The sequence below is a fragment of the Pezoporus flaviventris genome, unplaced genomic scaffold, assembly GCF_033815535.1.
Source record: "Pezoporus flaviventris isolate CSIRO_AGI_PZ_B2104156 unplaced genomic scaffold, CSIRO_AGI_Pfla_v1 ptg000009l, whole genome shotgun sequence".
In the NCBI taxonomy this organism is placed as follows: Eukaryota; Metazoa; Chordata; class Aves; order Psittaciformes; family Psittacidae; genus Pezoporus; species Pezoporus flaviventris.
Genome location: NW_026892557.1, coordinates 5,608,577 through 5,620,779, shown reverse-complemented (window position 1 = coordinate 5,620,779; position 12,203 = coordinate 5,608,577). Strand labels below are relative to the sequence as shown.

Below are 12,203 nucleotides of genomic sequence, written 5' to 3'. Positions count from 1 at the left end.
TCCCAGTAATTGAAATAAAGTGTTACCCAGATTTATGGTGAGAAATGTGAAATGTCAGGCAATTGAGTGCAGCTCCACACTCACAAATAAGCTTCACATTCATTAGAACAGGTTGCATTCATTACTAAGAACTGTGCGGGTCCAGTGCTAGCCCCAGAAGGCAATGAATGGTTTTGCCTGCACAAGGAAAGTAAGCAGAGGGGAGGGAAAGGTGCTAGCTGGTGTGTCAGCCCATGGATTGTGGGTCCTAATGGTAATGTTGCAGTGTGGACAGTACAGACATGATCATTGCTTCAAGATGGGCTTTAGGTTACATGATGAATAGTAGGAAGAAGAGAGTGCCATTTTCAGGCTTGCCACATTCAGAAAATAAACCCAGCAGAAATTTTTGAAGGATGGAGATAAAGAAGGGGAATCTAAGCAAGGCCAACCTTTCCTGCAGCTCTTCCTTTCACAGTCACTGGTTTAATACAAATACTGTACCTGTTCACAGAATAGAAGTTAGGAACATGAGTCTATCGCTTGTTTGAAATAATCTTGAACCCTTATTTTTTCTGTCAGAGGGCCACATAAGAGAAGTGAAGTGGGTCTAATTTATATAAGTACTGTGCATACGGACATGGGGAATACTGAAAGTGGAGGATTGTTGGAGACAGGAGCGAAGCTCACTGACAGAAGCTCATTTCAGCAGTACCCTTTCAATTATGCTGAAACATTAGATTGCCTTTCTGCTCTGTACTGCCAGAAGAGGGTAGGCTGGGGAAATGTCCTTCCATCGTGATGCAGTGGTTGGGATATTGAGAACCTGCTGCCTTAACATCACTTGTTAGTTTCTGCACTCCTCTTTTCAGACATAGCTAGTTAAAACTTGAAGAAACTTGAAAATGCTTTATATAAAAACTGGTCTAACAGTTGAAGATGTCTAGAAACTAAAATGTTGAGTGTCTTTTCCTGAAAAAGAGAACAGAGCAATAGCAAGTCACAGACAAGTCAGTGAATAGCAGTCTGGTGGAAGACTTTCTCCATCTGATTCTACCAGACTGAAGGTGTTTCAGAAACCAGGTTGTCTGGCCCATGGGAGCATGAAAGAAGTCTTACAAACAAACCCCCGAACCTTTTATCTTTTAGTGCTGGATTCTCTTTTCAAAATAAATTACACTTGGGAGTAGTTCTAGGAATACCAGTGGAGTTCTGTTAGGAAAAAATAAACAGCTATGAAGTTAAAGCAGTTGATTTTAACTTGGTAAAAGATTTGGATCCAGATGAAGATCTGCAGGGTGGCCTTAAGCCAGCTGTATATCCACTCTGTTCCTCTCTTCCACATCTGTAAATTCACAGTATGAATTTGTTTCTTTTTCATTACATGCTGGTAAGAAAAATCTCATAATGCTAATGAGGTATGCATGTGCTTTAGTCACAGGTTCATTCAGAAAGCCAGAAATATCATAAATATGAGATCATCCCATAAAAATTTGCGAGAAAGGAGAAAAAATTCCAGATTTTTAGGACAGCATGTTCTGAATTACTGAAGTGATGATGAAAGCACTTATCTCCATGGAGTGCTCTGTGTGTTATTTATAGGAGACACAGACCTTCAAAATAAATTGCAGGTTCACATGTCAGACCAGCAGATAGAGGATCACTTTACAATACGCAGTAGATACTATGAATTTCAAGCAGACCTTGAAATTCCCCACCATGATTTTGCATCTTAAACTCTTGTAAAGTATCTACCAAAGAACATGGGAAAAGAGATTAGAATCAGAAGCCTTAGTGATAAGCCAACCAGCACATAATAAGGCCTTAGCGTCTTTCTAGTAAAGGTGCACTTAAACTTATCAATATTATTTGCAAAATATGGATACCATGATGATGGGAAATGATCTCAAAGATGGAATAGATTACAGAAAAGATACATGCATTCCCTGGAGTCTGAGAGAGGCTGTTGAGGAAGGGAATGTTTGGCCTTCCAATTGCACATGGGTTTCAGGTAAAATAGAAATGAGGCAGTATTAACCGTACCCTCATGCAAGCTGATACATGCTGGTTGTAGAGCCCAGCTCTGTTGCCCTTTTACTCACTGCAGCAGCTGCAGAAGATCAGATCAGTATTCCCACAGCTTCTCCGTGTGATAGAGTGTGTGTGGGAGGGCAAGGGAGGGTAGTTTACCCACTTTGTTTTGGTGAAGCTCAAAGCTGAGGTTTTGCTAATCAGTAACTCCTGTTGTGCAAGGTTGGCACACTCATTTCCTTTGATACTGATTGCTTTGGGACACACTAGACAGCTGTAAGCCCTGAGCTAGGGGAGACACTTTGCTTAAGTCTTTGGTTTAACATTGTCTTAAATGTGTTGATTTTTTTCCCTAGAACGGTTATAGTGGCTGTTTGGTTACAGGCTATGTAAGAACTGTGCAAGGAGGAAATGCTGAGGGTGGTCAGAGCAAACAGTTCCATTGCTCCTTTTACAGGGACAAGGCTTTGGCTTGGTGTGCTTGTCCCTTCCTCTACTGGATGCATATGCTAGGCCTTGTTTGCTTATTGCTGGATATGCTGGGAAGTTAAAGAGTCTGTGTTAATATAAATGACAAAAAGGCTGTGTAGTCCTAAATCACTTACCAGGACTATTCTGTAAGCTCCTTTGGGAATCCCAGGAGTTCCAGCTTGTATTCCCCTCTCTGGCTCTGCCTCTTCCCTTAAATTAATTTTTTATTGGTGGTAATGTGCCTTTTTTTTTGTTTAATGAGGTGTTTGGCAGCATCCACTGGGGCATGTAGGTGCAGGGTGGGTGGGTGGGAGGGGCAGCCCTGAGCAACATACCAGGAGCTTCGGATGGAAAGACTCTAGAAGATTGAGAGTTCTTTTGTGTGTCTCTGCAGCCCCTCACCTTCAGTCCCCTGGATACCTCATGATTTCTTGCCATTTAAAAGTGAATTTTAGGTGTGCGAGCAAGTCATGTTTTAAGCAGGTCATATGTTCATTACATATGTTAATTATGGCTGTATGCCCATTAGTCAAATTCTGTGACAATTCAAGCCAGTTCTTAAGTTTGCTACAGTCAGCTTTTGTTCTGAAGGGCCTGCTGAATTGTGTTAGCATGATAGCTGCTCTGCTGGCCAGCATGAGGGACCTGTGGTGCAAAAACCATCCAGTGCTGTAACCTGCTCTTAAAGGCCAAGTCCCATACTAGGTGACTAAATGATTATCATCTGAGGATCAGGAATAGAGGGGAATAAGAGATGTCTATTAATCAAGAGGTTCTGTACTTTGGAGAGAAGTAAAGGATATAGAGGGAGATAGGCTGTAGGGCTGAGCTGGACAGGAGCTGAGCATTGTGAATGAAGTGAAGAAAATAATGATGACTTCTGGTTTACATATCCCTGCTTTGTTCATATGCCTTGGAGTATGTTTTCAGCATTCCCAAATTCTGTCACTGAGGTTTTTTTCTTCAGTTTATTCCTTGGCCTTGAGTTTCTCTCAAAGTGAGGAAGATTGTATGCGGCACAGTCTAGCTGGCTCTGCCTTCCAGGAGGTGGAGGCCAGCACCGTAGCTCCTTAGCCTTAGTTGTTCAGAAGTTTGATACAACTTGGGTATTTTCATTGATATTCACCAAGACCAGGTTGGACGAGGCCTTGGGTGATATGATTTAGCGTAAGGCATCCCTGCCCACAGCAGGGGGGTTGGAACTAGATGATCTTAAGGTCCTTTCCAACCCTAACAATTTTATGATTCTATGAGTCTATGATTCTATGATTGAAAACCCACAGCATGGCTGGATTGGGAATAACCTGTGAAAGGGGAGCTCTGCATTTTTTGTCCTCACTCTGGACTTGCTTTCTCAGTCTTCCTGTGATTTGGACCCTACAAGGCTTTCAAGCTGCCAAAGGCAGAGATTCTGCATGATGGCAAACTTGCTCCATTACTGGATCATCCTTTAAAACCACCTTCAAACTTCAGCTCAAAGGAGTGAGTGGCAGAGCCTAGATGTTTTTTACTATCTTGTAGCACTGTTACCTTAGACATACAGTTACAAATCACATCCTTCAAGTCATAGCTTTAAGGAATCATTTTTGGCCAGGCGTGGAAAGGGCTGGAGAGCAGGACAGCAAGGTGAAGTGCGTATTTTTCTGTGCCATCAGGCAAGTGAAGAAATTTTGCTCACTTGTGTCTGCTGCTGTTTGAATCATGTTAGCGACAGTGACATATGCTGCTGTTCTCCTATTGTACCTGTTAATAACTTTCTAAATGCTGAATGGCTTTATGAGGAGAAAAATGATCACTAACCCTGAGCTCATTAGCTTATTGATCCAAAGACTGACAACTGATTATCTCTACAGCCAGAACACTGCAGTAAGAATCACATAGGGTGCCCTGGAAATGCCAGATGAACCTGATTCAGTTCCAGCTCTGCTTCCCTTGTGCTTTCTAGAGAGTGGAATTCCCCACTGGAATGACCTCCCACTTATCCTGTTATCCAAGGTTATCTTAAGAAATCTTTATCAAGTGCCAACTCATGTAACTCAGAAATTTCAGAATATTTTACATCTACCTATACACCTCCCCACTCATAAGTACCAGTTTCGGGTTTACTGCTACCAGAATGGATCTTGCCATTTCTTGGAGCACAGTAAAAGCCTAAAATAACCTTACAAATGAGCTACTTGTGTATAAATCAAACCCGTAACCAGTCTGTGAAGTGTTGTAGAGAGGTAAATTTTCAAGGCTGTGCAGCATCCTAAAGCTCACCCAGACTTGATAGGTGATAAATACCATGGAAGTCCCAGGCACCTCACTGAGCTCTTTGGTCTGAAAAGGGGTTGTGTGGTTGTGTTGATTTTTCCATTAATTAAAAGAAGAGACTATTTCTGTTGACTTGGGCCCCTTGCTGACCTTCTCCAACAGTGATGTTTTTAGTTTGGTTGATCTTAAATTCACGAGTATTTTTTTTCTTGTAACTTCTTAGATGTTTTGAAATTCACTCTGTTTGGTGTGTATCTGAGAGAAATCCTGGCCTCTTTAAAAGTAAACCTCTCAGAATTTGCTTTAGCCAAAAAGATAAGAAGCTGGTAAGCATTTGTGAAATAATTTTCTGTCAGTGGATTCAGTTTGTTGATGAAAAATGAAAGTATTTGATTGAAAAAAAGACCACCTGATTCTCAGATAGCTTTTTCAGCAGAGTTTGAAACCTCATTCTGCTGGTTCTGGGTAGTTTGGCATACCCCAGTTTCACTGTAAAGGAAATAATCAATGAGGATGATGACCTTTACCAGGTAATGATCAAAGGAAAGGAGGGAAAGAAGTATCCTGGTTGTGCAGAAATTGTTCTATTTCAGTACCAGAATATCAAAACTAGATATGAGTATGTGAAATAGAAACTTGGAGAAATTGGATGTTTGCTGCTATAAAGAATTTAGTCTAATGCGAGCTACAACGCGAGTTTTGATGTGTCACATTTGCATGCGCACTTTTATTTTCAACTTACTTTCCTTCTCCACAGTCCTCCCAATAGGCCCTTCCCAAACGTTTTGTCAGAGAGCCGCATCACACAGCACAGCCCTGGATAATCCCCAGTTCTTCCTGACTAAGCAGGCATCCAAAACCGACAGGGGACTGGGGTGAATTCATTTAGGATGCACTTCTCCTCTGCTTGTATAAACACATGCATAAACATGATAACCCCCACTTGGTGTGAGAGGTGGGACATGGTGCTTGTGAGAGGCACTGAGTTCTGCAAGCAGGGAGGGAAACAAATTGCCTGTTAAATATGGAAAATGGAGTCTGCTTTTTGTTCTGGGCCTTTGGAATCTGTGGGTGGATTGGAACTGGCAGGCAGGGAGCAAACACCCACCCACCACAGGGCTGTGTGGTTCAGAAGTTTACAAGAGTGTTTGTGTTCCAGGAGCTGTTGGCCTTGAAGCCAGTAGAGAGGGGGAGGAGAAGAGGGAGAGAGTGAGAAAAACTCTGTGGTGTTGGGGCCCTTCCTCAGAGATATTTCTCCCCTCTGCTTTCTCCAGCTAGAGGGCTTTGGAACTGGAGCGAGACAAACAGTGACCGGGGGAAAGAGTAGTGTTGTTTTAAGATGCACAGCACTCACAGTCTGTCATCGCGGGAGGCAGAGACTTCAGAAGCCACAACCACCTTAATCCCAAATGACAGCTCTGTTGCTCCCCCTTCCCCTGCCCTGCTGCTGTTTAATTCTGCATAGTCTGTGGCCTATACAGAAATGGGAGTTTTACTGTATTGTTACTGTAGGATTTGGAAATTGGTTTCTGTCCCATCATGAATTTAAGGTTCAGAAGCTGCCACTCTTAACTGCTCACCATCTGGGTATTGCAGATACAGAAACTAAGCACAGAGAGACAGAACAACTTGCCCAAGGCAAAAGGAAGTCTGTGGGAGATCTGGGAATGGACCCCAGATGTCCCGAGTTTTCCGTCTTAACCACAAGACCATCCTTCCTGTCTTTTTGGTAGTCCCCTCTGCTTCAGGAATTCCGTTTACGAATTCCACCCATAAATGATCCAGTGATTTACTTGCGTAAAAGACTCATCTGGGAGGGAACATGGCACCTCTCATAAAGCGAACTGCAGCTCCTGCTGCCCTGGCTTGCTGGGGGGTAAAGGAGAGGGAGTAACCCAGCTAAGTAACCCAGATTCCAAACCTAAGGACCTTCCCTATTGCCATCCAAACCTCCTGCAAGCATTAATTGTGCTCTGTGAAAGAATCGGGGATGCCACACATGATGTTTGAGTGTATCTGGCCATGTCTATTTTAGTGAGTTTAAATAATGACTGGAACTGGACTAAATCCATCTAGAGAATTATGCTGCTGCTGTTCTGTGCTGTATCTGAGGGCCTTTGGTGCTTGTCAGTTCGATTGCTGTATCCCTGATAGGCTTCCCTGTGTATCTGGTATTTCTCCTGTGTCACCAACACCACTTTTCCAAGAGAAGGCTGAATGCTGGGAAGGGTTTTATTTCTAATAAAGTACACCCTTTGATTTGAGAATGATGGAATGGATGGAACATTGTATATGTCCTTCATATGGTCAAAAGGGGCCATATATAATTTCTAGAGGATTATTAAAAATTGTTCTTAACTAAAACCGTCTAACTACCCTGTTAGTCAGTGAAGAATTCCTAGACTGGCTTCCTCTTAATGTGGTCACCTCTTTAGTGTCAGGGGTCAGCAAGGGCTGCATGGCCAGGACTGTTCAACACATCGTCAGATCTTGGGATTGTGGTAATATCTAAAATTCCACTTGTGGATCTTCAGATTTGTGTGTGGTGCACTGTATGAACAGAGACTTCTTGGCACCAGTGGCTTTTGGGTTGGGAAGGATGCTCTGTATGTCTTTTCTCGGCACTGAAGACACAGCCAATGGCCTGCACCATTTGATTCTATCCTTCTCCAGCCTCCCCTTTAACACCGTGAGGCTGGATGTCTGATTTGGGTACGTGAGAGCAGGCTCCTCTCTGGAGAATTGCTGGTGTAGTTGCACCATCAAAGCTCTTTGGCAACTCTGTGACACCTGTTTCCTTTATGCTGAGTGGGATTTCAGGATAAAACCCCACAAACAAACCAGGAGAGTCTGTGGCATTCCCTGTCGTGTTATGTGGAGCCTGAGTACACGGTGCCGTTCTGGTTTTCTGCTTGCTCTTCTAAGAGGTGTTTGGATATTTGTTCGCTTGTTCTTCCTCTCGCGGCCTCATCTACCTGGTTTTAGGCTGCAATGGTGAACTCTTCTGGAGGAGGCTATCAGGATGGTCGGTTTGCGCATCACTCAAGGTTAAAGGTACTGTGGTACAGGGAGTTTCCTAGCAGTCACCTGGGTGTCAAAGCGCTCTCCAGCCTCGTTTTGGTGCACGCAGTTGAGCGAGTGTGGAGGCACCAGGCGGAACCTCCCAGCTTGCTCCGCACACCCGCGCTGGGCGCCGCTGGATGCATTTCCCACCGTTCCCACTGCGCAGCCCAGCTCCATACGTGACGTCACTCGCGACTAGGGAACTCCGCGCCCCCGACCGCACCAATGACGTCACATTAGTGATGTCAGCGCGCCGCCGGGGCCGCGCCGGGCCGGTAGGGGGCAGGGGAGCAGCGTGGCGCGTCGCTCGGTAGGGGGCGCTCGCCCCCTCTCTGCGGCGGGGGTGGCCCTCACGTGCGCCGCAGTGGCGGCCGCGGCTCGCCCGCTTTGCGACAGAGGTGGGCTCCACCGGCCCGGCCTCGGGGAACGGCTGCCGGCAGGGCCTGGGGCTGCTCACCCGCGCACCTCCGCGGCGGTGGTGCCCCTGCGCTCCTTGCACGTGTTAAGGCGTCGCGCGGTCGGGAACGCGGGCGCTGCCCTCGGCTATAACCCGAGCCTGCACGCCTGTGATTTCCGCCCAGAGAAAGGGTCGTGGGCTCCAGGTCGAGCCCAGGCGTTGTAACCGGCTCTGGCGGCGGACGCGCTTTTGATAGTTCGCTTTTTCCCCGCTATACCGGAGGAAAGGAGAAGCCACCGCCCTCCCGCCCGGCCTCTGCGGCGCGGCGGTCCGTGAACCCAGCAGTTTATCCGGCGCGGGCTGTGCCGGCGGCGGGGGGAGGCGGGCGCTGTTCCTGGAAGAGCCCGGCCGGGGAGTTGGTCACATTCTTGGCCGGGATTCAATGACTGAGGCAGACACCAACAAACAGAGCGGGCAGCAGCAGGCGGAGGAGGAGGAGGAGGAGGCTGAGCCAGCCTGCATTAGCTCAGCGCTCAGGCACTCTCAGTCTCCGCTGGAAAGAGGAGCTGGGAGGATGTGCGCTCTGTTACCGCGGCTCCCCACGGCACGCTGAGAAAACCGGGAGAGATAAGGGAAGAAAGGGCGAACGGAGAGACGAGGAACCCTCCCGGACCGAGCTGACGGGCCTCGCGGGGGAAGGAGCCTGCTTATCGCTCGTCCGAAGCCCCCGCGCCGCCTTGGAAGTGCCGGAGATTTGGGCCTTTTCCTTTCCTCCTGCGTCGCTCCCTTCCACAGAAGCTTTCCGCCTCCCTGTGCTTTTCCTCACCTCCCCCCTCGCCTTCCTGCCGGTGGATATGGACAGAAGGGCGATCACTGCAGAGCAGCAGCAGCCGCCAGAACATATTTGAGCCCGTGGAGCTCGGAGCGTGGCACAGACTTTTTGTGTTGCTGTGGGTGGTGAGGGAGTGTGTGTGTGTATGTGTGTGTGTGTGTGTGTGTGTGAGAGAGAGAGAGTGAGTGAGTGAGTGAGTGTGTGTGTGTGTGTGTGTGTGTGTGTGTGGAGGTGTGGGAGGCGGGATTGCTTTGCCTGGGGGGCTGGCTGAGGGGCTGAGTGCTCGGATGAAGACCTCTTTTTGCCGTGACTGTGCTCCATCGGGGCAGCTGGAGACTTGGAGGGTTTGAGGTTGCAACGAAGTAAGAGGAAGGAAAAAACGAAGAGAGAGACACGCATACAAAAGGATATATTTCCTATTCGTTAGTGGATTGTTAAACCTGAGTGGGAAGGAGAAAAGAACAAGGGTGGGTTGTTTTATTTTGCTCGATTTTTTTTTTTTCTTAAAAAAAAATCCCTTAAGTGGATTTGTACCAGGGTGGAAGATAACTGGGGATTTTTGTTGTTTGTTTTGGGAATAGAAACTAAAAAAATGGAGACTGTAAGTAGAAGCAGCTTCCAGCCTCATCCAGGACTGCAGAAGACCTTGGAACAGTTTCATCTGAGCTCTATGAGCTCCCTGGGTGGCCCTGCTGCTTTCTCAGCACGATGGGCACAGGAGATGTACAAGAAGGACAATGGCAAAGACCCAGCGGAACCTGTACTGCATCTGCCCCCTATCCAGCCTCCTCCTGTGATGCCTGGTCCCTTCTTCATGCCCTCGGACAGATCTACGGAGAGGTGCGAGACCATCCTGGAAGGGGAAACAATCTCCTGCTTCGTGGTGGGTGGAGAAAAGCGGCTTTGCTTGCCCCAGATCCTGAACTCTGTGCTCAGGGACTTCTCCCTGCAGCAGATTAATTCGGTGTGTGATGAGCTACATATTTACTGCTCCAGATGTACTGCTGACCAGCTGGAAATCCTCAAAGTCATGGGCATCCTGCCCTTCTCTGCTCCTTCCTGTGGGCTCATCACTAAAACTGATGCTGAGAGGCTTTGTAACGCCTTGCTTTATGGTGGCACCTATCCTCCCCACTGCAAGAAGGAATTCTCTAGCACAATTGAGCTGGAGCTTACGGAGAAGAGCTTCAAGGTGTATCATGAGTGCTTTGGGAAGTGTAAGGGACTCTTGGTGCCAGAGCTTTACAGTAACCCCAGCGCAGCCTGCATCCAGTGCTTGGACTGCAGGCTTATGTATCCACCTCACAAATTCGTGGTCCACTCTCACAAATCTCTGGAAAACAGGACTTGCCACTGGGGCTTTGACTCTGCAAACTGGAGATCCTATATCCTCCTCAGCCAGGATTACACTGGGAAAGAGGAGAAAGCTAGACTGGGCCAGCTCTTAGATGAAATGAAAGAAAAATTTGACTATAACAACAAATACAAGAGGAAAGCCCCCAGGGTAAGCGATGCCTTTGATTTTAAAGGGGGTGGGGGGAGAAAGAGAAAAGAAATTTTCTCCAATGTTGCTAACAGCCGTCGAGCCGTCGAAATACCCAATTTGTTAGCAGCTGCTTTTCCTTTGAGTCATTTAGCAATCTAATCGTGTTCTTAATTCTCACCACGTGTGTGTTAATGGAGACGAGCAGCGTTTGAGGTGGCACCTTTTTTCCTCGGCTTGTATTCTGAACTTGGTAGTTAGAGTTTGTTTAAATGTTTGCATGGCTTACTATAGATGGAACCTGATCTTTGAAATCCATCGCCCTGCCCCAGACGTTGGTAGGACGTATGTGATTTCAGGTCTTGAGAGCTTCAGTTAGGAGTCAAGACAAGAAGGAGGCCAGAAAAAAACAAGTCGGTTTCTGATCGCTCCAGAAGCAAATACATATGTTTTTTATATGATCAGCTGCATGCTGCCAAGGGTGGAGGTGGAGGATAGAGTGTCTAAATGCTTGCATTGAAATAACAGTGTTGGCTCCTAACAAAAAAATCCAGACAGTAGCACAGGTTACTGGTGCTGTGTGGAACGTGAATGGCCAAGTCCCTGCTTTCATAGTATCCCTGTGGAGTCTCCCTACCAGACAGGCTTTTGTATATTGGATTATGTATACATTCAGCAAAAGAATCTGTCTCGGGGCAGCTGCAGCAGGAGCTTAAGGTATGCCGTGCCTCGTGTGCTGAGCCAGACAGCTAAAGCACAGTATTCTTTTAGGTGTCTTGTTTTTCTTTCAGTCCGAGCTGCCTTTAGCTCCCAGCATCCTTGGTGTCTCGGGGAGGGAGGCTGCCTTCGAGCTGGCAGTGGGACTTATCCATGGGCAGTGGTGGGACCACAGAACCTTGAGGCCTCACTCACAGACTCCAGGGTGCTGGTGAGGGTGCAGAGCCTGTGGGGTGAGCAATTGGCTTCCCCAACGCCCAGAATACGGTTAAAAGCAAACTCTCACCTACTGAGCTTTACACTGCGAGTTCATTGGCTGGATTTTGGCTGGTCTGTTAGAGATCTCTGAACTTTTCTTTGGTTTTATGTGTCTGGAGCGGATGGCAATAACACAAGCCTCAAAACAGAAGTAACGTTTAAAGCCCACTGAGAATGTTCAATAAAATTCTTAATTAACTTATTAAACACCTGCCTAAAGGGGCAAATACACTGCCTGAAATAGACTTAATAAATGGGACTCAAATAGAGGTTTTGTTTGTTAAAAACACAACAAAAATGTCCAAACACAGCGTTTGTAAGATACCCTGCCCAGGCAATGCAGTAATTCCTCCTAGCCTGAGACGCCTGGCTAACCCATATTGTGGGGAAGGAGCAGAGGCTCCCTCTTCAAGTTCCAGTTTCTCTCCTGGTCTTGTGCTCAGCCCCCGTTTCAGTCCTCGCCCTCACCCCTCCTCTTCCTCCCGCTGGAGTGTCAGAACTGCTGTGACAAAGCTAGGCTGTAATGAGCCACATTATCTCCGTGGTTGGAGGTGGATGTGTTTTTAATGGCTTGTCTATTCTCCGTCAGTCATGTGCTAAGATGGAGTGGTGGGATGGATGTATATGAATGCCTGTGCAAGGAGAAATCTGCTCTGAAAGCAGAGGCATTTTGCATGTTGGGAAATGGATTTTCTAGGGCAGGCTTCTTTGGGAAG

General features: G+C 46.9%; 1 protein-coding gene across 2 annotated transcripts in view; it reads left to right on the top strand.

The window, feature by feature from the left end:
- The first annotated feature begins 8,334 nt into the window (after nt 1-8,334).
- The window catches only part of SKI (SKI proto-oncogene), a 97,933-nt gene continuing 94,064 nt past the window's right edge, over nt 8,335-12,203 (top strand). Inside the window, exons 1-2 of one of the 2 annotated variants that reach the window (XM_061450451.1) lie at nt 8,335-9,151; nt 9,202-10,533. In XM_061450451.1, coding sequence (XP_061306435.1) covers nt 9,622-10,533 — 912 coding nt within the window. In that variant the 5' untranslated portion in view covers nt 8,335-9,151; nt 9,202-9,621. Of the gene's footprint in view, nt 10,534-12,203 lie in introns of both variants that reach the window. The other variant, XM_061450450.1, reaches the window with a different exon arrangement.